At 36.7% G+C, this 27,462-nt stretch overlaps 1 protein-coding gene across 1 annotated transcript; it reads left to right on the top strand.

Moving 5' to 3' along the window:
- Window positions 1-1,889: 1,889 nt before the first annotated feature.
- On the top strand, window positions 1,890-16,147 carry nudt14 (nudix (nucleoside diphosphate linked moiety X)-type motif 14). Its single transcript, XM_077587586.1, has 5 exons — window positions 1,890-2,025; window positions 7,234-7,277; window positions 9,218-9,282; window positions 9,722-10,022; window positions 11,638-16,147. Exons 1-5 carry the CDS (start codon window positions 1,945-1,947, stop codon window positions 11,885-11,887), a joined length of 741 nt encoding a protein of 246 aa, XP_077443712.1. The 5' UTR covers window positions 1,890-1,944; the 3' UTR covers window positions 11,888-16,147.
- Window positions 16,148-27,462: the final 11,315 nt, after the last annotated feature.

Below are 27,462 nucleotides of genomic sequence, written 5' to 3'. Positions count from 1 at the left end.
TATACTGCATACAAATACAAAATGAACTGGTTGCTGTCTCCGAAACTTAAAAAAAGCATGCACGCAGCAATAGAAACATAACCTCATAGCCATGAGCCATATTCTTTATATTTGTCTGCCTATTGTTCTGTATTTAAAATACTGGCTGAAAAGAACAAGCTGAAAAAATACTTGAGTGGACTGAGGACTGGAATGACGGAAAACCTATAGATTCACAGTCATGTCATTTGTCAGTGTTTCCTTTTCTTTATATTTGTTCTTTCTTTTCTTGTTGCACTTCGTAGCATTCAATCACATCACCGTTATGTAGTTTATTTATGTCACTTTTCCGAGGGTGCCACTGCAGGGTGACTTTAGTACAATAACTTCACTCAACAGGCCCTCCCTTCTTATCGTGCCCAGCAGCTTGGCCGGATCAGGCGGTATAAATTGGACTTGCCCAGAGGAGAGACGCCGTGTTCCTCTTACAGGTCCACTCATTGTTTCGCCTTGGCCTATATTTATTTTGATGTAAATCAGCTCACAAATGTGTTACGTCCTGCCCTTGTGTAGTGGGAGGTTCATGGATGAAGGAAGTTCGTTTAATCGAGATTGGATGTCTAGAGATGGTTTTCCATGATGCCTTTTTTTTTTCGTAATACGTGGGGTGACATCATCCTACCGCACACACTGAGGGATGCAGGGTCACGAAAGGGCTTCCACTGTCTCGTAGTCATTTATAGCATAATCTGGGTTCAAGTGATTGGAGAAGCATTTAAGTGTTAACATTCAATTTTCGGTGAAGTCCTGAATTACTTTAGCAAAAAAATAATGTGGTTCAATCTAAATCATCCCGTAGGCCAGGGGTAGGGAACCTATGGCTCGGGAGCCATATGTGGCTCTTTTGATGGTTGCATATGGCTCTGAGCTAAAATATGGAAACCGGTGGTGAGAGAGCCGAGTCCTGAACGCACCAATATGAACGTCACGTCGGCAGTGCTATTGACTTGTTTTTTTTCATTAGAGTCTTCTGCATCTATTCTCTCATTGATACTCATTAATATTCATTGATTAGCAACAGCGTAACAATGTTGTCAAAAGAATTCAAAGACTTTTTGTACTTTAAAAGTGGTAAAATGACAAAAAAATTGGCACATTTTCATGTATTTTGACTTTTACATTATGAGTATGGCTCTCAAGGAATAGCATTTGAAAATAGGAATTGTTTATGGCTCTCTCTTTCAAAAAGGTTCCCGACCCCTGCCGTAGGCTAAGCAAGTCTTGTTTTGTCTCTAAATTCATTCATTCATTCATTTACATTTTCTGAACCGCTTTTCCTCACAAGGGGCTCAGGGGGTGCTGGAGCCTATCCCAGTTAACTACAGGCACGAGGCAGGGGACACCCAGAATCGTTGGCCAGCCAATCACAGGGCACAACCACTCACCCTCACACTCATACCTAGGGGCAATTTAGAGTGTTCAACCAGCCTACCTTGCATGTTTTTGGGATGTGGGAGGAAACCAAAGTACCCATAGAAAACCCACACAAGCCTAGGTCGAACATGCAAAATGAAATGTTCGTCATTTATAGCATTACCTAAGTTTGAGAAGTTGGAGAAGCATTTAAACGTCAAGATTCAAAGCGAATTCCTGAATTACATTGGCACTGTGAGGACCGATCCGAGATCGAACCTACGAACCTTAAACTGTGAGGCCGACGCACTAACCACTCAGATGCTTATTATTAATTTCTTATTTAACAGGAATGCTTTTCATGATTTCTTTTTTCAATAGTGATTGTATGACTGCAAAGAGAAACAATAAAAACCATTCATAAATATAAACAAAAATGAGTGATTATTGACTAGTTCTGTGTGAGTGTGTTGCTCTCCACAGGCTTCCGTAGGATTCCTTCACTGTCCGTGCGTTTGCGGTGACAGGACCAGCTTCGCCGCCCAACAAACTATGGAAGAGATTAACAACATTGAAGTCGTTCCATGCACCGAATCCGACTACTTGAAGCCGTTCAGGGTTCACTACAACCAGGTAAACTGTCTCACCACGGCTGTCAAGATGCGGCTGGATGCTGCGGGTTAGCCAAACCCCCCTCAATTCAATTCACCATGGAAGCTAACACGAACTGTGCTGACCATAAACAATCGCTGCTGACAGCCATCATTTAGATTCACGTGCTATTGAATGAAATATGACACGTGTGGTATGCTTTAGTTTACAGTAGATTAGATTAAAACATTGATTTTTGTTGTTAAACATGACAGTTAATACACAGCTCGAGAGTACCAGGCTAACGTTAGCCTGCTACAGATGTTGCAACTGCTGTCCAAATGATCGTCAATAGGATTATTTAATACAATTTGGATGATTTGGCTTAATAAGTTTTTTGTGAATAATAACACAGATGAGACTTGTTGATATCAAGAGCATCGAAAACAGCGTCAGTCTTTAGTTTCATTGTAAACATACATCTAATTTATTATACAGTATTTACTATTGTAAAAGTAATAATCCGATTTAAAAATACGGTTAAATCAATTGAGTGATACTTTAATTTTGTTTTGTCTGAAACCTATCTTGACACTTTTTTGTGTGTAAGTAACGTAAAAACAAAATCAAGTCTAATAAATGAAATGGGTTTGCATTAATCATACATCAATGCACTATTACAATTTTGATAGTATTTGTCACTGTAGATTCTGCAAATGATGTGTTGAGTGAGTGTTTGTGTGTTGTTATCATAAGATGATATCCTAATTGCAGGTGAGTGTTACAGTTTCTAAAAAAAGACTCAAAATAAATGTTCTAAAAATATCAATTAACGATAGATCTGCGAAAACAAAGTAAAAATGCAAACATTTTCATGTGTATGTTTCAAATCTATATCCGCTGGATTTTCACAGTTCATATAAAGTTCACACATCACTTGATGTAATTATTTTGTAATTGCCCTCATGATCAGTTATTATGGTGCTCAGGGCAAGTTTTTTTTTCACCATTTGAGGTTCACACCTGTGTCAGGAGGGGATGAGGTAATCTTATCAACACAGTAAGTACAGCTTCTCAGCACCTCTGCAGCTTTGGAATCAAATACTACATATTAATACTCAAATAAGTCATCATTATTATTATTCTTTAGTCTCATATCTATTAAAGTAGTTGACAGTCACCCTGTTGACTGATGTACGCTTGCTATTGTGGCGTTCTTGTGTTAAATCAGTAGTTGCTGCTTCATGTAGGCAATTTATTTTTATTTATTCATGATACATTTGAATAATTCATCCTGGGTATCTTACAGCCTGTGGCCCCTCGGTCCTTGATGGGTTGACTTTCGCTAAGGTCAGCTGGGATAGTCTCCTTTACAAATGCAATTGTAGTAATGAAAAGGTAAATATGAATAAGTATTTTATTCACTATTTTAATTAGAGCCTACAAATGGAGTGTATAAAAATGAATGAGCTGACCTTCCATCTTGTTTTATTTCATTGCTTGCCATTTAATTGTGATAAGCGTGTGTAAACAGAGACGCATAGCAGCTACAAATAAAAATGTGAAAGTCTGATTAGTCTCCTCAGATATTTTTATTGTAGATGATTCCAGCCAAAAGTAGCAGAAAATACTGTAAATTCTAGAGCATAATTTGCATATTATTTCTGCCAAAACAAAATAAGATTTAATTAGGATTACTACAAAACCAATTGTCCCTCAACCATTTTGGGTTCAAAAGCAGTTCAAAAATATTTTGAATAGTTTCTTATGAAAATGCCTGGTTTAAGCTTAGTTTCAATGAAAAGAGTCTCAGTTTGAGAGTTGTATTTATGAAATTAAAGCCCAACCTAAACAATCAACCTGGAACAAATAGAGTAGTAACAAACAACAACAAAAATGCTGTTTTTTTGCTTTTTGTCATATGTAGCAACTTGTCAGTAAAAAAGTCCCTTTCCCCTAACAATGTAAAATGTAATTATTTAACTGATTTGTGACCTAATGTACATTTCCAAACTCCCCATCATTTTCACAAACAAAACCTTTAATCTGTGAGGTGTGAGCAATATAACCATTCCTTTTCTCTGATATATTTTGAGTTTAGGGAGGGTACAACAAACCTGTAAATCTTTGCCCCAGGTATTACACATTGATGCTTGTGATGCACATTTAGAGCATTGAACCCTCCCCCACCAAAAGAAAAAAAAGTAATTCATTGTTGTAAGAGCACCATACTATTAAAATTCATAATTCCAAAAATCTATCAACAACTACTGTATTTGCCGGACTATAGGGTGTCCTGTTCTATTACCACACCTGCAGATTACTTTTAAGAAAGAGCATTTGTGTTTTTAAAGTGTGTTCAGATTTTTCTGTGAATGCTCTAAATAAACATTACTGGTTGCCTGTCATTAATGTTTGGTTCTTTTGCTACTAAAGATTTTGGTGATCATTAGGGGAGCGAGCAGCTGTGTGTTTTAGAGCCTTGCCTTAGCGATCACAACTGTAGTTAAGTCCAAAAAAAAAAACAGGACAGCATATGTTAGGAATCAAAGAGTGCCATTCAATTTGAGGACAGTTCGTTTTTTTCTTTACTTTTTCCAGCAGCTGCTAGCTTTGTAGTTTTGAGTGGTGTGAGCACAGTAGGTGTTTTTTTCCTGGTCATCACATGTTAAGCACCTAAAAGATCAGGATGATTCTCCCCCATCTACAATGGCCATTCAAACAAGAGCCTGTCATGTTTGATGCCCTAAGCGAGAGAAGGACCACATTAATTTCAAAGTCCCGTTAGAGCCTTCTCTGGTTTCTCTTATCCCCCATTCCCATCTCCCACTCACTCTATGGCAGCTAATCACTGCGTCGTAATCCACATCGAACATGGTTCTGGAGCTCTCTTGGGCCATTGCACCTGCCCCCATCCCTTCCTCTCAGCAAGAGGGCCTAGTAATGAGGTGAAACCCACCATCTGGGAGTGGTGACAGGATCCTAAAAAAGAGAATGGCTACATTTGTCTCTTGCTTTTGACTATCATCAATTTGGGATTCCAATTGTGTTAGAATCTGTTTTGATCATCTGGTCGGATTGTGTACTTAAACCAGTGCTTGTCCTTTCTCTCAAAAGAGACGTGTATTTCTATACGGTCTTTTCGATTACTGCTGTCTTTTAATTAAAATATTCCTGAAGTAAATTGCAAATATGTTATTGTTTGGTGAAATAATTTTTCACACTTGTCAACCGTATATTTTCCTCTAAATAATTTCCCTATGAATACTGAAAAGCAGTCATGTATGGTGTTTTCTTTGCTAAAATGATCATATTTACAGGAATACACACTTATGTTTTTGTTTCTTATGTTTAAACTTTTCAGTCACTGAAGATATGACACGTGTTTGATTCTAACTAAAGTTGGCAGCTTGGTTAAAAAAATTACTAGGTATTTCTGTGTGGGTGGCAAGTTTGCAGGACTCGACAAGCTTTTGAATCATTTCAGATCTTTGCTTGTTTTGCAAATGGGGTGAGGCTAACTTGGCCTCAACTGAGAATGATAATTGTAAAACATTTGTTTGTACATTATTGGATGTTGACAGACCAAAAGGTAAAACTTGTAAAATTTTTACCGCAAAGTAAACCACGCTATTTATCTATTGCATTTAAAAAAAAGTGTTTTTTTCTATTTTTCCTCTCAACTCGAGTCCTTTAGTTAGACACAAAAACGTAACCTGTTATTGACAATATGCAGCACAATACATGTACACAGTACTAGTTTATAAATACTGGATTTATTGGATATCTTTGTACCCCACTATCATGTCTGTTTAGTCTTTTCCTCTGAGTGAAGTTAAATAATTTAAGCCATATTTGTGTTATTGACCAGACTAAATCATGTAATAGCTGAACAACTGACTCATTTCCATAGTTAATCAAACTTGTATGCTACAAGAAATGTAAAGTGTTCTCACATGAGCAGTCATTTTCCCAGGAAACACTGAAATGTGTGCAGTTACAATGATGACGTATGCAGTTCACCCAAACGGCACTAGGAAGCAGTCATTTTGCTGGCCTTGATTGTGCCTACTGCTTAGGCTGCAAAACTGTCCCGCCAATTTCTCCTGCTCCCTGGGCTCAGCTTGGTTGCTCTGACCACGGTTATAATCGAATGTGCTAAAATAAGACAACAGTATGTCTCGTTTCTTTACTGTCTGAAAAGTGTCTGCCAGGCTTCAGACATAATCAGATGACAATCAAATTACACACTGAAAGTGAAATGAATGAATAAATGAATGAAATGAAATGAATTCACATGATAAATAATTTCCCCTAACAGAATTTTGCGACCCAGCCTACCAAATGCATTACATTGATATAACACTTGAAAATGCACTTTTGCACAGGATGCTAATCTAAAACTTCTTAGTGATAAGAAAAGCATGAGACAATGTTAGATATTTCCCACAGACTCAACATTTGATCTCTTTTCTGATGCTTTTTAATTGCACATCTGATTGTGTGTAATGCTGCACATCCTGTTGATGTGACAACATAACCGCAGGGCACATAAACAGCTATTTCCAACCTCTTCCACCAAAGCAGAATGACAATGGGACGTGTTTGAGCATTTAGTCATCAGGATTCCCTCCCTGAAACTTAATCCACTTTGTAAACGCCCATCTTTTCTTTTTCTACACAATGCTTTAAAGTCATTCACTTATTTTGTTATAAGTTAGAGACATAGCCTCCCCTATCACTTGATGATGACCTTTTGAACTTACTTTCTCAGCGTTAAGGCATACTTGTATAATGACAATAAAAGCATTCAATCAATTATCGAATTTGAATAATCCTAGACACGAGATGGTTTAGAACTCCAGGGTCAACATTACATCAACTTTTCAATGCGTTGTTGAATATAAAGGTTTCCCCTTCCTCTTGTTATTTAATATCATTGTTAGAATCCTATTGACTTTATTTATATCTCATCCAGGAAGCTACAAGTAGCTAGGGTTCAAGAGGTTTCTCAGATTTCCGTAATTCTACTGTCAAGCATCAGTTTCAAATAATCTGATTGCTTTAGCAGTATCCAGATACAATAAATCAAAGATGGTTTGACATCATGACTTCAAGGGCTCATGCATCAAAAGCATCATTAGGGGTACGCTTGAACCTGCCTGACTAGAGTGTTTCACTATTTAAATAGTCTACCTTTTATTGCATTTACTTACTCATGCTGTTTGTGTCTGTCTGACTTCTTTACAGAATGGAACAAAAAAGTCTTGGGACTTCATGCGAACGCATGACAGGTAAAACTCTGAATACTGCAAACCTTTTCAAACACATTCATGTTAACTCATGCAAGTGATACAGTTAGCGCTTCTCATTGATTATAAATGACTAAGCATCACAAGGTGTTCTGTAAGTGAAATGTCTAAGACTTATACTGAGGGATATGTCTCAGGCCATTGAAGCCCTCTTTCCTCTACTACTGATCCCAAACATTGGTTCATATGAAAAATAGTCCCACTGAGTCAACATTTTTTTCTAACAAGAAAAATGTATGCATGCTAAATATTATCTCCAGTTTTTATATGCAAAAAAATCAAGTTTTTTGCTTTTCTGTTCAATTATGGTTAACAATAACTTCAATTGTGATGTCAACATTTTGAGCTACTGTGTGGCTTTACACTTATGGAAACTCAGATATGAAAAGGCTGACGAATTGAGATGTGAGATGTGATCACAAGATTATGCCGTAACAACACATCACTTGTTATTGGTCAGGGACTACCAGAATAGCATCTCACTTTAAGGTCCCCTGACTTATGTCGCACTATGTCTGCGGTGATCCTTTCTCTTGAGATTTAAGTCCATAATAAAGGCAATGGTTTACTGAAGTAACTATGCTTTTGCTTTGCAACCATTTTAGGGAAAAGGGAAAAAAACACCTTCTTTGCCATGACTGCAATGACCACAGAATGTTCTGTAGGACTCTATGATAAACATCCACCAGTGCCACAAAAACATGTGTGCACTTGGTGGGTAGACTCCCATTGTGTTGTTATTTTGACACCTTTGTGTTAGCGGTGGCAGATTGGTACTTTCCAAGAAACCTGATGAAAAAAAGTCTGTTCAGAAATCCATCCTATATAAAATTTCATACGTTACGGTGTCAAATCCAAAGGCTCCTGTTCTTTTCCCTCAGAAGACATTCACTTTTGACCTGTTATTCACATCCCACTCGTTTCCTACTATCTAGTTTAAAGCTCCCTCGAGAAGGTAGCAAATTTAACGATGCATGGAAAGTCCCCGGTGTCTTGGTATAACCATTAGAGCGTTTTGTCTCTGGGAAGCTGCAGGAGAGTTGAAATGGCGTGGAACACTTCTGAAAGACCCAAAGCTCCCTCAAGGGACAGGTTCTATGCCTCAGGCTTGCATGTCCCACTTTTTATTGCATCAATCTGTTGCTGCATAATTGTACCTTTACCCTAGCGCAGTTGCTGTTACACTTTGTTTTTTTGCGTTACAGCTGTGAGCGTCGGCAATGGTTTTAATTGCTTGAGTGCTTGTGGTACCATGTGGTTGTGGTGATGGTACAGGTAGTGTTATAAAATTTTGATGAGAACAGATGAAATTATCTGATGTTTGAATTACTTACAAGTTTTTTTCTCTTTTTTATTTGGATGCTTTTTACTGGAAGGAGCACAAGATACATACAAGTACAAAATGTTTCTGAGCACAACTAGAATGGCAAAGATGTAGAATTAGATTAAACGTCAATAAAGACCACTTAATTGAATACAAGTGTACTAAATGTTTGGCTGGGATGCTTCACATTGGTTCCTTTTATATATATTTGCATATGTAGTACTATATTATCTTCTATACACATACTACTACCAGTCTAAATGTTTTGGAAGACCTTGATCATGCTGTCATATCACATACCAGTGTATATGGACCGTATTTGTCATGGGCCATTATTCCACATTTGCACAATGATTTTGCCCATAGATACAAATACTGGATATGCTAACTTTAGTATCATCCCTAACTAGTTTGCCTATGTGGTTGTCATGTTGCCAGGTGCAACTTTCCAAATACAATGCATCGGCATTATGGATGCTTATAGAGCATGAATGTACATATTGTATTCAATTCAGTTCAAGTCAATTTATACTGCCGATATGTACTGCTTATTTTCTATTAATGCCTAAAACATTTGTATTTTTGTATTTATTCTCAGTGTATCTGTGCTGATATTCAACACCTCCTCCCACTGTTTTGTACTTGTCAAGCAGTTCCGTCCAGGTAGGTTTTAACTGCCCACTCATTTTGTGACACATGTTGTATAATGTGTGAATTATTTATTATATATCTTTCACTGAGTGAGATTTTTATTCTTATGCACACACTATTCTTTACGTACATTTACAAATCAGTGTTATTGATGGGAAGGAATTCACAAATACAGCACGAAAGGCCCTCTTCTTTTGTTACAAAAATGAGTTTTGTTGTTCTAAGTTCAATGAAATCTTGGTATTGATATCTTTTCCCCTATTCCTTAGAGAAATATGATAATGATGTACCAGGCATCTGAAGCTTGACCTGACATTTGTTTTCAACCTTTGGATGATACATGTAAATTTCTCACCGTGTCTGCAAGAATAATGTTTAAATTGATCAATTACATGAACATGATGGCATACAGAAATAGAAATGCAGTCTAATATTCCTTCCAATCCTCCAGCTGTATACATGTGTGAGTTGGAAAGGACCAAGACACAACCATGTCCGGCCACTGAAAAAACAGAGGAGGGGGCCACCGAAGCTGTCGCCTCAGTCTCCGAGAGTCAGGAGGGCCAAGCGGACACAGAAGGAGGTAGCTCATCTGCCTGGCCACCGGTTACCTCAGGCATCATGTATGAGCTATGTGCTGGGCTGGTGGACAAACCCAACCTCTCCTTGGAAGAGATTGCCAGACAAGAAGTGCTAGAGGAATGTGGCTATGATGTACCAGCTTCAAAACTCAAGCGCATTACTTCTTACAGGTGAGCATACAGTCATGTTATGTAAATCTTTATGTACCACACATCATTTAATTCTCATATTTAGTGTATGTATGTATAATATTGATATCAGTCAGTCAATGGAATGAATAAGTGGTTTAGAGAGGGTCCACACCATTAAATAAATACAGAAAGTACATTTCAACCGGAAGCCACATAAGCCTTTTGAAGTTTAAAGTGAGGATATCATGCGTCGATTGCTTTGTTTATTTTACTTGTAAAACTATACGCAGTTGTATTTAGGAAATCACTGCAGTCAACAAACTTTCATTCCTGTTGTACAAAAATATTTTGAAGTCTGTCAGTCTCATGAGCCTGGTTTGGCCTACTCTGCTAAATTTCGGGGAATTCAGGGTACATTCTGGACTAGTCTCCAGCTATTTGCAAAGCACACATAGACAAACAACCATTTACATGCACGAGCAAAATGGTCTCAAATTAGCCTTACATGTATATTTTTGGAATGTGGGGAAAAGCTGGAGTACACGGAAATCATGGAAGAAGTGCAGGAAATACTAGGTTTCTAGACTCTAGTTGCAAGAATCCTCAAGTATAAAGCATGTTATGATTAAACAAACCTATCTTTTTGTTCGTCAGTGATGTATTGAAGACAAATACATTTAGTTAATGTAACCAATGTGGTAAAAAGCATCAGGTAAGGCATTCATCCGTTTTTAATCATGTTAGAAAGAAGCAGCCAGACCTCAGCAGCAGACAACTGACAGGAGAAAAACAACCCCACATTTACTGCTGCACCTGCACAGCCAAGATTGACAAGGCTCATAACTGTTCTTTTGATTTGACTCGGATACCTCCTCCAGCTTTGTTGGTGTAGTCTATGGTCGATATTACGTGTGGGCCTCTTCCATTTAATAGATGGGTATCACCTTAACCCTCATGATCCTGATGAGGGTGCTTTTGACGGAAGTGCACTGTGTGGAACAGCTGAATGTTCAGGTCACAGCCTGCCGTAATGATAATTTTGTGTCGTGGGTAAATGGGCTTTGTTGTGAATTGACATGTCTCATATTGAATAGGATGTTATTTGGGGTTGTTATTGTCACATGATTTTATCATTTAACTACATTCATATCTGTACTTTTACTGTCACTCAAGTTGTTTTTGCAGGTTTGGTACCTGATTTAAGAAAATTGTTGACATAATTAGTTTCTCTTTGTTAAAAATGTGTATATTAGGGTTTAAAGAGAAAAAAATAGCATAAATAAGTTTCAAAATAAGCAAACACATGATCAAAAGTACAACCAAATATATTGTGATATCTGCATGCAAATATACGATCTTTAAGGGGAGCAAAAAATATTCTTTTCAATTCTTGCTCTCAAGTAATAGACAATGATGCAGTCTAGATCACATGTATGATTTGTATAAATAGCTATTGGTGGAAAATTGGAAATACATATATTTTCAGACAATTAATGAATACATTAATTAATTTTGGACCATACTGAAGTATAGTATATGACTTGGTGGACTCTAGCGACTAAGTTGGACTGCCTAAGAACTAAGATTGAGGTGCCACATTGGCATCAGTGTGAAATACAGCTTGCATATTCTTACTTTCTTTTTTTTTCTCCAGGTCCGGCGTGGGAGTCACAGGTTCCAAGCAGACCATGTTTTATGCAGAAGTATCTGACGACAATTGCGTGAGTGCAGGTGGAGGTGAGCCGCGGGAGGGAGAGCTCATTGAAGTGGTCAAAATCCCGTTACACGAAGCCATGACCTTTGCTTACAACGAGCGTATACCCAAAACCATGGGCGTTATATTTAGCTTCATTTGGTTCCATAACAACATGTCCCCTAAGTACAAGATCTCCACCAATGTGTAAACACTATAAACTTTTTTGTCCAACACTGGCCCAGCACACCTATGTGAGTCCTTATGCTCTCCACTTTTTTTTTTAACCTGACGTGTGGATATCTGCCGTGTTGTATTTTTTTTACCCTTTTAAACTTAAACTTTTACGTTAGGTCTATACATACCATATACATAAAAATTGCCTTTATCAGGCTTCCTCTTGCACTTTTTTGTGTTATCAACCATTTTGATTCGTTTATATGGCACCATTCATAAAGAATAGCTGGATATCATGGTTTTTATATGCAAGTCCTATAGTCATCAAATGCTCTCCTGCTTCCTTGTTAAAATCTTAGCATTACAGAGCCATCATTCATAAATTATTTGCTGATCTTTTATACTATTGCCAAGTCATCTGTTCAATACAGAACGTTTCTGCTAAGGAAGCTTGTGAACCAGGTTGGTTTCAATCTTATTGGAAAGCAAAATGTGCCCTTAAGCCTATAATTACACAAGATGCAAAAGAGTGGCACTTTCTCCCATGCTGTGATTTAGTAATGCAAAAACTATGCTCGTTATGATAATTGTTGTATCACATTGTTAAGCAAAGCGTCTAACAATTTCCGAGTTCTGAACATTGAACAAAGCATGCCAAACCAAAATATTTGCTGACATAAAGGCTCTAATAACTTTTGCTTTTAGCATATTGTTGCTCAGTACCATTCAAGAGAGGTTTATGGAAAAATGAAAAAATAACTTACTTTTCTGATATTTGTTAGGTAAAAAAAATACAGCTCAAAAAACTTTGTCTAATTGTAATGCTAACTCAAAGCTGTACTCACATTGCACATCCTGCAGTAAAATACGGGCTTTGTTATATGCATTGGACAGGGCCTCAAAAGGGCTGATTGAACTGTACTTTTTTATTTATTTATTCATCATGACATGACTGTGTCAAAGGCCTAGCGTTGAGATACATGCAAACTGTTTTAAATGTTTTAAAAATGCACAATTTGTCTCATATAAGCACAGTTGCATAATTTGTGTGAGTACCACAAAACTTTTTCAATTGGCACCAGATTTTCTTTTCTCATAGGGGCTTGAAAAAAAAAAATTATATTCAGGAAAAAAACAATGTTGGATCAAATCTCATTTTTAGCTCATGTTGTAATTATACTTTATAGATAGATGCCACTGGTCCAACTATTTTGCATTGTAAAACAAATAACAGATTTGGTGCCTACACACAAAAACAATATATTTCATAGTAAATCAAAGCAGCAGTTTGCTAAAAGCTCAGGTCCAAATATGCTTTTTCCTATTCAGGCACAATCTCTGCGATGATGACCAGCATGCAATATTACATTTCAAATCAAACTCACGTGCAGAAAAGTTTCAATCTTCCCAGTATCTGTGAAAAGGGCTGGTACCACATTGTATTGTTCGGTGTCCCAGGGGGAAACAGTTCTCACGACATTGTGGAGTTCTGTTAGTTCAAATCTAAATAACCACAACTGCCTACTTATCCAAGTGACAGAATTGTGACTAAAAGTTGGGACAATAATGTAATCATGAAGAACTTAAGTTAAACGGTATTTGCTTTATTGTAGGTGTAAAAGTAGGGATTAATGCTTATTTTGTGAACATGTAAAACAGCAACACAGATTTTTTTAGGTGCAAAAACACAATGACAATCAACATTTGGACATCAAGTTATACTGTAATTTATTTTTTATGTAGTAAGTAATAATAATTTTAAAAAATCCTCTCCTCCAAGCATAAGCAATTGTGTTATTTCAGGCGTGTTCATGCAATAATTTGATACTGTTTAAGGCATTGCTCTAAGCTGTACAAAATATATTAATATTTGAAACACAGGCAGCTACTTTTTCTGGAAGAGCGAATTTATTTATTCATCAAGACAGAAATTGGAACTGTGAGACATGAACATATCGCACTATTTAGATGAAAAATGCTGATTAGGAGGACCTAGCTACAGTCTGTGAAAACATTTAAAATTGTCGGTCATGGAAGTAAATGACAAACAGCAGCCATCCTTCCAACATCCGTTGGAAGATCACAAAGGAATGTCCAATCTTTGGAGCTGTAAATTCCAAAAATGAGAATGTGTCGAAAATGTTCACTCACATTCTGACACCTGGAGCTGTTGGGCATAGATTAGTACGAGATATGTGATTGTTTACCCATTCAGCATTTGACTCCTCTAACAGTGAGACAAAGTAATAAGAGACTTTCTCATAGATTCTCCATTCAACGTTTATGATTGTGAATGAATACTGTGCTCTGTCTTTAACACACAGGGAGCAGCAACATGTACAAACACAGCATAAAACAATGTCCACTGGCATGTATTATTCCTGCTCTGGTGGAATGACTATATTATAGTAAAGGACCTTCTCTGCCTCTTTCTCTTGATCTAAAATATGCTGTATCTCTTCTGGTAGACAGAAAATCAATCACATAAAAATCTACAAAACAGCTGGAGCATGAATAGTGAGCAATGGGTTTCATGCATGGTAAATGCAACCAAGATGAAATGGAAAAGCGTGTCCAATCAGTTTGCTCTGATGTTAACCTCAAATACAATTACAATTTCAAAGTAATGTATGATGACCAATTTAATGTTTTGAATGGACTGTGTCTTGGTAGTGCTGAGATTCCCGAAGGTACATTTATTTTCCCACAATTTTCATCTTTTACAACTGACTTGTACTGAAACTGAAAAATTGTAGGACAACAACATTTACACATCAAAATGTAGTTTTCTATATTGTATTTTTTGGGTGCCGACTACAGTAGAGCATATTTCAGGTAAGGTCTTTTTAATCATCCTTTCACACAAACAATTTCAAAGCCTTTCCCTTTATAAATAAGATTTAGGAAAATACTACTACTTTAAACTTGTATTCACTACAAAAAATATATTCGTGCTTTCATAATATTGTTTCTAGATACATCAATTTTTCTTTGTCACATATTCTCAATCATATTTCTTGTAATATTTGTTGCATTTCAATTAACCACAACAATATATCTGTTTTGTTGACTGAAATCATTTTCCCCAGATGGCAGTTTTTTAAAATTCATTTGTTAATCATTGCTTTTTATGGGCCTGTAAAACTTACCATTACCCTTTCAACATCGTTTTTTTCCCTCACAAAGCTCAAATGTGACCTGAGCTTTGAATATCTCTCATATTGTTAAAATTAGAAAACTGATTGCAAAAATATCGCTGGATATTTTGTGAACATTTTTACCATGCAATTTTGTCTTGAACAAGCCATTTTTCTTATTATTCAAAGTGACTTTTCCCTCTGAAAGCCATACGCTCCCTCTATTCAAGTCATATAATTGAGGTAGATGGTTGTAGAATTCATTGTTGCATATGGTGAATAGAACCATGAGCTCAATGTAAAGACACTTCTACCTCTATCACTCAGGCATGCAAAATATCAATTTTGTGCCTGTTTGCTGTCTACAAGGCGCTGACATATCCAGCTTTTAGCATTAAATCATAAATTTTTCAAATTGATTGCATTCACTGATACCACATTTCTGTGTTATTTTCCCCCTATGCTTTTGCTATTGTTGCTTCTTTAACTGATACTGTTTTATTTTTATCTTTGAATATTTTCTTTCCAAGTTACTAAAGTGTTCTTTTTTCTTTTTAATTTTTTAAAATAAGGTGCTATATGTTGTGTTTTGGAAGTGAGACAGGTGGCGTACTGTTAAAATAACAGTTGATGTGTAGTAGGTGTCGCAGTTTGTATGATAACTCTGAGCAACAAGTCATAAATTCTCCCAGTTTTTCATTAGACATCACATTTATATTTATGCGTTTGTCTCTTTTTAGCAGACTTGTAGCTGGATTTACACATACAACATTTGGCGATCAGCTCTAAAACACTTCATTGTACATGCTACCAGAAATACAAAATATTTTTAATTACAAGGTTGACATAAAAAAAGTAACTTTTTGTGTTTTTGTTTTTTGATGTTTCCAATTCATTTCTTTTTTTAAAAGAAGTATTTTCTCAAAGACGTGAATACGAGTTTTATGCTTTATTAAGAGTGTTCGATCTTTGTGGATGCTTTTTGACTGTAATGTCCCAATTCTGTTTCGTTAAATGTCAATATACAGTTCAATACTTTTAAAATATGACACTTGGATCCAAAAATGGTATAAAATATGTTTCTTTGCATGTCCACTAGCTGTGATGGATTAAACGGTATAAAAATTGAATAAAATCGGTCAGATGGCCCAAAATAATTTTGAAATAATGTCATTTATTTGCATTTTTCAAGGTCTACACTAAAAGCCATGTCACATATTTTCGCAGTTAATATAAATAATATATTAAAGCTCTTCAAATATATAAATAAGGCGCATGGAATGCATTGTTTCAATTGGCACTGCCAGAGGGTTACAATCTGTTGTTATTATGACTTTAGTTTGCAAAGCGTTCGAATATGTTTATGACTCACCCATGACCAGGCCTAAAGAAATTTGATCTCTGAGAAATTCAGTTTGATACTTTATGAGAAAGAGGTAGTCATAGTACTTCCAGTTCAACTACATAATCATTTACAAAGTCCTGCATGCAAAAAAAAAACACCCAGATGTGGACAATGACATTACAGAAGTATGCAAAATGGAAAAATCCCTTCATGAACTCAAATGACAAAATATCTAAGGACTTATTGTTCATAGGAACTGACATCGTTTTCAAGAAATGATAGTGTATGCTGTTTTCCTTGATGTTATCATTAGGTGCACAAATACCAAATGAAATTAATTGGAAACTAGATGAGAATGTTCTCAGGATTTTTTTTCTCACTAGTCCAAGATCACCATATTTCCTCTAAGTAACTGTTGGGCCTATTTAGGTCTTACAATGCACACAAAATGTGAGCATTTGTTATTCACAGAGGCTTCCATAAGACTTATTTTATGCTTCCTTGCAATGTGTGTTGCTCGGGAACAAGATAGGAGGTCATGCTTATATACCCACTTGAGGATCAAACCGCATTTATCGCTTAAAGATATATTTATATATATTTAAAAAATCCAGTGCGGCAAACATTCTGAAAAATTTGTTATTTGAATTCAACAATAATAATCTTTAATGACTCATTATTAATGTAATGCAGTAGGGAGAACAATGACTGCACAACATCACACTTTCTTTCTAGAAACTACATATAATATATCCTGTATTTTGAAATTGATACACTTCTGAGAGTGTCAATTTAAACAGTTTGTTAATTTCCTTCATAGGCAGACATTTTGTGAGGCCGTAAAAGCGAAAGAGAAAGGAAAACTGTGCTAAAAGAATTTGAACAATTCAGACCTTGGGAGTCTGTCTAGTTAATGACGGTATACATTTGCAATTCCTCTTTAGACTGACATTCTTGCTACAATGCTTTATATTTTTTCATCAACTAGCCTTGTCACTTTCAACGCTTAAGGATGTATGGAATGCTGCACATCTTCCTACAGCAAAATATTCTCTAAAGCATGCCTCTCTGCGTTTTGAATTCTTATCAAACAAGTCCACGTTTACAAAGTCTGAAACTGTAAAAATGTTTGCACGCATTTTGTTTAATACTAGTGTGCACCCATAGATTTAATTAATCTGAGTCTTCTGTTTATATCATAGCCCATGGGCCGGATTTACAAAGATCACCAAAAAGCAAAATAACAGATTTTGTGGTGGTGTTATTTGTAATCTGCTTTACCTAGATTGCCTTCCTTTTTACCAAGACACCAAATATCTAGCTCGAAATCTAGTGATCTCTTACTGTCCTGAGATTTTTACTGTATACATACCACGTGTGAGTTAGTCTTGATCTCAACCTGATTGACGTCGTGTCTGATTCATACCATACATGCCAACAAAATAGCTGAATTGAATAGTTTTAGAAATGCTACTGCATATTCAATCATTCAAGTCACGTAACAGTTTGTTGAGGTTATTGCTGCCAAAGACTTAATCAGTTTTAAATAATCATTTTTACCTCACTCTTTTTCCGCCACTGTATATTTCAAACTATAAACCTCTGTATGATGCACTCATTTTTCAAGTTTACATGATCTAAGACCATAACTTGACCATGACAAGAACTCAGATAGAGCAAAAAAGACTGAGACAACTGGAAGTCAAGACTGTGAACAAAAGACCCAGACCGTAGAAAATTGCAATAACTGAAAATAATAAACACTTCAATTCATTTTTCTCTTGCACTTAAACCCTAAAATGGTAACCCTCTATTTCAGGGCTTACCTTTCACGCTTCTGAAATAGAGGGTTACCATGGTTACCGGGGGGAAAAATGGGTACCCTTCATTGCACTGTCTTGCTTAGGACCCATTTTCCCCCCGGTAACCATCAGAAGCGTGAAAGGTAACCCCTGAAATAGAGGGTTACCATTCTAGGGTTTAAGTGCAAGAGAAAAATGAATTAAAAAAACTAAAACAAAACATCACACTTAAAATAAAAACATATCCCTTAAAAATATAATTTCTGCAAGATAATTCTTACTTGGTTTCCTTGAACTGACCGAAAAAAAACCTAATGCATTCGAAGTGGCATTTTTTCCAGTGTGGCAACATAAATTACTTGTTGATTGCGGTTAATAATTTAATCCAACCAACATAATGTTGTCAATGATTGAGCACTGTTCCACTGCCTCTACCAAACCATCAATTCAACAACTTCCTACAAAGCTGGCTGCATGGAAGAACTTGCATAGCCTACATGCTGCTTTCATGGTGTAAAAGGACACATGGGATGTCCTTGCTCTCAAGAGACTATCTGAATGTGTTAGCCGAGCAGATGGATTACCTTGTCAATGTGACCCATTCACAGGTGGGAATTAAGAGCTAGGGAAGATGAGATCCACCTCCACAGTTAAAAGCTAACACGATTCCACCACAGTCCCCATCTGTATGCTAACAAGGCTTTGGATTAAGGAAAATGTGTTTTTCATCCGTTTATTCATCACTGGTCCATCTGGGTGTATTTTAAACATATTATTTCGACATTGCCATAGTGATGTTGAACAGCAACCAATTGCTATTACTTCAGGTTAGTTCATGTTGGACTAAATTACTGATTACTGACTGTAATATTGTTTTAGAGATAATATATGTACCTATATACTAATTCGCTGTTATTTGTTTTTTTAGGCTCTGTTCTCCTGTTGTTCCTAATTTTACTGTTGTTACTTTAACATAGGTTTGTTCTTTGTTTCTGATAAAATAAAAAAATGCTCTCCCAAAACTGCACCTTGTACTTGGTGCGACGTTTATGTATTTTTTATTCTCTTCGTTGTGCATTATTTGACTGGTACGACTTATACTATCGTCTGAAAAATACGGTGTGTGTTTGTGTGTATGTGTGTGCGTGTGTATTAATTTTATTTTCCTAATTTCCACAAACATTTTTGTGGAGATGGGTGAGGACAAAGGTAGATTATCAATTAATGTGAGCTTTTCTTGCATGCTTAATTTTCTACTTTATCAAGTGTGTAAACTAAAGGCCCTTACAATTTTTCACAAGTAAAATAGCATTATTTTAATAGTTTATCTCTCCATCCATTTTCAATATCACTCAGCCTGTTCCGGGATGTGGAAAACTGGTGCACACCCCAGCTGACTTTGAATGAAAGGCAGCCTACACCCAGGCGTGGGAACTGAAGCCACGCTCCCTTCACGGAAGTCAAGCCACTGAACCGTTACACTAGCAGTAACTTCACTTCATTGTCTTATAATGACAAAATAGTATTAATTAACATGACTTCTTGTCTTTGAGCATTTTTTTATACATACGTTCACTGCCACTTGTACTGGCTTGCCGTTGAGAGGTTGTACGAGCAAATCTTGGCTCTGGCATTTTATGTTGCGTTTTATATTTTCTATGCGCTGGCGTACTCCAGCTTCCTCACATTCCAAAAACATGCGCGTCATGTTAATTATAGACTGCATGAATTGTTGTTTGTTTATATGTGGTCTGCCATTTCTAGCGACCAGTCCAGGGTGCTGCCTCTAGCCTGTCACCAAGGATAAGCTCTAAACCACCCTAATCGGAAAAAAGTGCTGTCCTTTGGCTACAAGTAAAGCAAAACATTATAACAACAGAATTTAATTGTAATCCAAGGAAACTGGCAAAAATGTGTTGTCTGTCTTATATTTCAGTCAGTAACTTAAATCGCTAGCATGACCCAAAGAAAAGTTACACATTTTACTTTGTTATTTTTCACACCATAGGTCTAAAGCACCATTGCGCAGAATCTAAATTGGGATTCAATCTATCTCACTGAACATTAATGTTACCAGAACCCTGACATCCAGTTTGGATTAATTTGGCTCTCTTTATCCGTGAATTATTTACAATTGGTTTTATTATAAATAATACTAAAAATTGAATAATTTCTTTATTTTTGGAAAAAATGTTCTCATAATAATAATCATCATAATAAAAACACTACTTCCTATATGATTTACAAATTACCCAGCCCATCTATCTGGTCTAGAAACCTTGGTTCATCCATCCCAGAATAAAACATGCTGAGGGAGGTCGTTGAGAAGAGAATATATCTTGAACAGAGTTTGAAGAGGAAAAGCTGTAACTTCCATACATGCCCAAGGTAAACATTTTCAGCTTTATAATACACCAGTACTGAATTTTATCTTTAAATTCAATGCATCAACACATTTTAATCTTGTGTTTTCTATCTTGCACCTAAAAGTATAAATGCTGTTCTTCCTTACAGCAGATTCATGACCAAATGGATTCACCATCATCCTTTGAGGGGGAGCAGCGGGTGAGGTACTGGTCCAGTCATAGATAAGAAGGTGAATGCTGACAACCTGTTTCTGCTTTTAAAACCTACCATAGCTGAATTGCCGTTTGAGGTTTTGCTCCATTTTTCTGCGAGCGAGTTGTGCTGCGGCTTATCAGAATATTTACGAGCACCCCGAGCTTTACCTTGAGGGGTGGATGGTATGGGCCTAAGGGCACTTTGCTTGCATGCCTCCACATGTGGAAAGAGATGGTCTTATCAGTAATCTTCAGACTGTCAGGAAAGTTCGGTAATGTGCTACATTTCCTCCTTTTTCCATGTCAACCTCGGTTGAACTGAATGACAGCTCAGGGCATTGTTTGGGGTTAAAGAATTGGGTCAAATCATCAAAATCATTAGTAGTGTATGGTGGATTGTACCATCCATTGGTGCATTAATCTCTCTTTAGGCTTTTTAATACAATTAACTACATAATAAAATATATACGTTTTCTGTGATAAAAAGTATACCACAGAATATAAACACGAAGTGTTTATCGGGATAGTAAAAACTGAATATTATTCTCTGTTTTGGCTATTTTATACTCGGTCATCCTTTGGTTCAAATGTGTGATTGGTATGAAAGGCACTCGTGTAGGATGCCTGTCGTCACCCTCAATCTTGTGTGAGAAATCCGTTCCAATGCATCATGAAGATATTTTGAATGGCATTACTGTCATCTACTTGCTTAACTGGCTAACATGTTTGTCTATGGGTAGGGCTGCAAAGGTAATAGCATGCAAATATGCATTTCCCGTTTGTTTGAGAAAGTCTTCCGCTTTGAACAGCAACATTTCACACAGACGGGCTAACAGTCTGTCTAGCTGGTGTTCCCTGAATGAAACCTGAGCTTTCTGCATGACAGCAAACAAATGCATACAGTACCACCAGCAGAGCAGAACATAAGGGTATGAAAAAGATACCTCTGTGTGTCAATGGTGACTACATGTCTCCTCTTATCTCAGCGGAACTGCCATTTCCACACACTTGATAGCTCAGTCAACCATGGGAACCAAAACGAAAGGGCAGTAAACTCAGTCATTGACACTCCAGATTCATCATTTGCAGCGACACTGGGATGTATACATTAGAAACAAGGACATTAAATAAGGATGCGGGCCGTTCCCCTAAAACGTAAGCTTGAAACAGACAGATTAGAAAACAACCACAAATCGCTTTTTGCGTGAAAGAGGGGAATTTTAATCATGAGCCACTGAGGTTTAAACAAAGAAGAGAATCACACTAAATGATAGGAAGTGATAACGGCAAAAGAATTAGATATTGGTGCAGTGGAAACTGCTAACTTGCACCCAGGGATTTTGAATTTTAAGACAAAATTTCCAAATTAAAATCATCGGAAATAAATAGATCTGTTCTCTTCTCAAATTGTCTCCAACTACAATCTTAAAAATACATTCAAAATTTGTAATGATGAAACTCCCTGAAAACTATCGCTTCAAAGAGAAGGTACATGATGTGATATTGCATCACAATGCAAAAAGTCATGTTTAAATCTATTGAAATTAGAGGGACCTGGAGTTGACACTTGTAAGACACCAGAAATAAGAAATTAGTGTGCTAATCCTTTTCAAACTGCAACATGTAACATAATTATTGAACTAATTTGATCCAAGAAGATGAGGGACATAAAGTAGATTGCAGAGTTGACAACTCTTGAACACAAGTCAAACACTATTATGTTATACTGTAGACCTAATGACATTCAAACACTTCATGATGCCACCTTTGACCTATTTACATGAAGTCTGAACCTTGTCATAAGAACCCCCTTATTGTAAAGTGGTAATCTCTTCACAAAATAAGAAGTACAGAAGAAACAATATAACAATATAGTGAAGAGGAAGGAAAGGAGGGGGAAAACATGAAATTACAAAACAAAGCCACTCTATTATTTCATTCTTTCACACCACAATTTTGTCGCACATGCTATTGTGCTAAAGAGGGGAAGGGTGGTGTTGGGCAGGAAACATATATCAATGATGCTGAAACCTACAACCCTGAGGTCAACACTCAAGGCCATTTATTATTCAAAGTTGAATTTATTCACAGGGGGAATAAACTGCTTTATGGTTCAAATAGTGATGCTTGAATCATTTTTTTTTACTACTACGACCGGTTGAGCCGAACAATACAATGCACCACCAACTCAAGGTTATTTCTATGAATTATAAGCAGGATTATAATTTAGAAACATGAGAATCTTTGCATGAACCTAAGCACATCTTGCCATCATTATAGGAAAAACCTTCTACCAGACAGGAGCACACACACCAACACATGGGCGAGTCCCCCAAAAATGGAGGAGATAAAAGAGAATGGGCCCCATCACTCATATATGTACACTCACAGAGATCTGAAAAGAGAAAAGCCATGAAAAATGAATGAGGTAAGACATCCACTTCATACCCCCCTCCCCATCAACCACACAAACACACACACACACACACACATGCACATCAGCATGGTGAACCCCCCTACACGGTGCTCCTAGTCATCATCCTTCCTTCTCTTACATACACATCAATGTGGAATACTGTATTATATTGTATGCATTTATAATAAGTGTTACATATATCTATGTATCATTCATTTTCTGCAATGTGAAATAGTACTTTACAACATGTAAAATAGTTAGCGAAGTTATCAGTTAAATATACTGTCATCTACTTTTCTAAATCCTTTGTCAAACTATGGGTTTATTATCATGGAAGCCTCAATTTGACAGGTCTGCAGCTTGAAAAAAAAAGTTCACGTTATTGTTGGTGGCCCCCCACGCCTTTTCTAAGTGAACGCAATGCAAGATATTACATGTTGTGCTAAATGATCCAAATAGGTCTTCTAAATAATCATATTAACTTTCACTTCAGTAAAAGGCATGAATAATTACTATAGTTTGTTTCACGAGAGCCTTTGTTTATCAATTTCAGCTGAGTAAAATGTTTCCAGAGAACTATGCCTTGGTTATGTTGTGTTTCCTTGAACACGTTTTTGTTTGTTTGCAGACTACTTCCTGGTTCATGTATGATCACAACAGATGGGACTCGCCATGGAATTCTGCTGGGGTGGACCGCACCATTCATAGCAAAATGACTAAAATATTTTGGGTATAAAATCCAGCATAAATGGCACTTTCTTATATGTTGATTTGTCAAAGTAGACTTCCTAAACTCCTCATGATTTTAAAAAAATATTTCATGCATTTGTTTCCAGGGTATTTAGTAGCGACTTATACTACAACAATACCTCATCAATATTACACAAAATGCGATGTAACATTAAGTCATTGTGTTAGGCTTATCCTACTGGAGGAGGTTAGATGAAATATTTATCTCAAAATTCAAGGTGGATAAAGGTCTGTTTTATTAGTCTTTTTACTTTCTCAACAGACCAAACAATTGTTTCATTGTGAGCACCTATTATACTTGGATTTCCTCAAGAAACAGTCCCATAGCTCAACTAATTCCAAGTTACATTGACCAGCACTACTCAATCTGAAGGTAATTGAAAGGCAGTACTACAATTGTGCCATGTTTAACCACACATACAACCCGAACCAGAAGACGTTAAATCCTACAAAATGAATATAATAGGCTAATCAAATACAAGTAAATAAATACTCCAATGGAAAAAAAGTTTGCTTTGTGAATGCAAGCTTGCACTTCTGATAGTTCTTTACTGGCCCCAACCTTGCAACATTGGATGAATGCATGCTAAGCAAGTGAATGAAAACCAATATGTCGATGGCATATTTAGCGGAATCACGAAAGCCACACCTACATTGTTCCTCAAGCACTCAAAGCCAGGTGTGACAGAGTTTAAGGCACTCTCATGCACTTGTGGCTGTGTGTGAAATGTTCCAGTTAAAGAAGCTGCAGAAGGTCAGCCTATTGGTTGCATTCTTTAAAATTTACCTAACAATCCGGCAACCTTACAATGAGCTGAAAACACATATGTAGTGGATTTGGGGGAGGTGTTTATGTGTGTGCAAACATTTTAATTGAGCTATTTTCCCTAATATAAGAAGCTCATCTACTATCATCGTTTGCTTATTTAAATTCTGTTGAATATTATGTTAATATGGTGGTTTTGAGATGCACACCTTCAATTATCCCCTGTCTACTCATTGATGAACAGTATAATTAAGAGCAAGAAGACACACATGTGCTCATTTTGTTTAAAGTAACATTTGTTTGAAGGTTTTTATTTTAAAATTAGGGTAACATCTATAATAACTTTCATCTGTTTGTCATTTTATATTGCATGTTACGATTAAGCAATGTGTATAGATAATTTTGTTAGTGATTTAATTCAGAAGAGGGCTGTTTTTAAAATTGGAGTTTGGGAATCAAGGTGTTTTACAGGGCTGCAAATGAATAATGGCATTCCGATTCATTTCAATTGGCCAATACATTGTGTGATAAGAGGTTTTGAGATATGGCTGTGATCTTGAACAGGTTCAACTTGTATATCAAGGCAACATTGTTTAATTCTTTGGAGGGGAGAAAAATTCATTCATTTTCTGAACCGCTTATCCTCATGAGGGCTTTTGGGGGTGCTGGAGCCTATTAAAAAAACTTTAATAGAGCCACTTGCTTTACACATTTAGGAACAGCATATTGTAAGATATATTTATAACTCTTTTATGTAAAAGGTTTTTTTATTTGAGTTCCATCCATGCAAAATTCCTTCCCTCTCACCATTTGCCATTTGTCATTAAAGGCCTGTTCAACTGGCTATAGTGCAAATATCATAATGAAGTCTTGTCTTTGTGTATTTACAGTATGGATAAAAATACAGTGTATGTTTTACACGTGGAAAACGTCCAGACTTTTTGCTGCAAAGTGCTGCTCAACCAAAAGAGAAAGTAGGTAAATATTTTAACACTTTTTATTTACTATTTAACATGACACATTAATAATATGAAAAGCTCAATGTCCCACATTGCATAGGGACAAATGCAAAGTTGCCACATCAAAGTTTGACCTAAATATGTTTACTGATCAGATCACATTCTGATCTTGAAACACGTCTTAATAAAAACAGTAGAGGGCGCTCTAAACTGAAGCAATAGAATTTAGATTTGAATTGAGAAACTAGGGCTCCTCTCATAAATCTGAAATATAACTAAAATTAAATTCTAACAAAGATACATAATCCGTTAACAATTACCTGCTATTGTTATAATAAATTGAATAATCTGGGGTTAGAAAATGCTTTAGAATACCTGTTTTGTGTGTGTATATTATAGTTTGCGATGATAAAATGCTGTATTTTATCACCCAAAATGTATTTACGTATACATTTCGGCTTTAATGATGACAATCCACAAAAGTTTTAGCATTAGTATTTATTTTAAATTGGGGAAAAATAGTGTTCTATCCAACGGAAATAATTTCATGGGACGCTAATGGTCCCTGGTTTGGACTTTGGATGCTTCTTTTATAGACAATGTTCAGTGTGATTTAAATATGGCCAGTTATGTTCAGAAAGAAAATTTCACTGATCAATAAGAAACAAACTTTTGCATCCTAGTAAAAGTTGACATTCTTTCTCTTTTGACCACAGTAAATCCACCCTGTGTGTTATTATTGAATCAAGAACTTTAAATAATTTTCCTAAAGTAACTCAAAAATAGAAATAACTCAAAGTAGCATTGTCTTGAACACTTTCTACTATTTGTAGACAGCAAACCTGTTCCAGATAAATACTCAGTTTTCTTCTAAAATACAGTATTACAACTCTGAAACTGTACATATGGATAGTTTTCATTGACAGTCACACTGAGAATTTCATCACATTTGCTCCATTTGAAGTCTCTTAAGCGATTTTTGAACCCGTAGTAATGTCAAATGTTCATTCATTCATTTTCTGAGCTGCTTATCCTCACAAGGGTCATAGAGGGTGCTGGAGCCTATCCCAGCTAACTATGGGCACCAGACAGGGACAGCCTAAATCGATGGCCAGCCAATCGCAGGGGACAAGGAGACGCTCATACTCATACCGGTGGCACAATTTAGAGTGTTCAACCAACCTACACTGCATGTTTTTGGGATGTGGGAGCAAAGCGGAGTCATCCGGAGAAAACCCACACAAGCCCCGGGGAACATGCAAACTCCACACAGTGAGTACTGACGTAGGATTGAACACTCGACCCCAGAACTGTGAGGCGCCGGGATGCCGAAAATATACACAGAAAACATAAAGAACAGAAGTCAAACAGAGATCAGAGGATGTCTTAAAATTTGTGCAAGTGGTAATGTAGAAAATCTATAAAGATAATTTATTCTCGGCTGGCCACCAATTCAGGGTGTCCCCTGCCTCTGGCCTGGAGTCAGCTGGGATAGGTTCCAACCCCCCCTGCAACCCTAATGAGGATGAAGCGGTTCAGAAAATGAGATGAGAGATGAGATCTTTTATCCTCACTAGGGTTTCATGTGTCTAGATGTATTTAAAGCAGGATTATATGATTTATTATGAAAATATCAGACTAGTTGGAGGAATAGGAATAGAAAAAAATCGAGTTTTAGGGGGAGCAAGATTAGGATGGTTGGGTGGGTGGGTGTATGGCTGGTGATGCGTCGGAGGGGGGGATATTCCTAATGTCCGCCCCTTAATCCGGTTGGTTGTCAACCTGCCCCGTGGCCAAGCGCTGAGAGGTTGGCGCAGCTGTCAATCAAAAGCGACGTCCTCTCCTCGGGCTTGTCGCTCTGAGAGACGCCTCA

This window comes from Stigmatopora argus, chromosome 19 (genome assembly GCF_051989625.1).
Source record: "Stigmatopora argus isolate UIUO_Sarg chromosome 19, RoL_Sarg_1.0, whole genome shotgun sequence".
Classification (NCBI taxonomy): Eukaryota; Metazoa; Chordata; class Actinopteri; order Syngnathiformes; family Syngnathidae; genus Stigmatopora; species Stigmatopora argus.
This window is presented reverse-complemented; position numbering and strand designations above follow the sequence as displayed.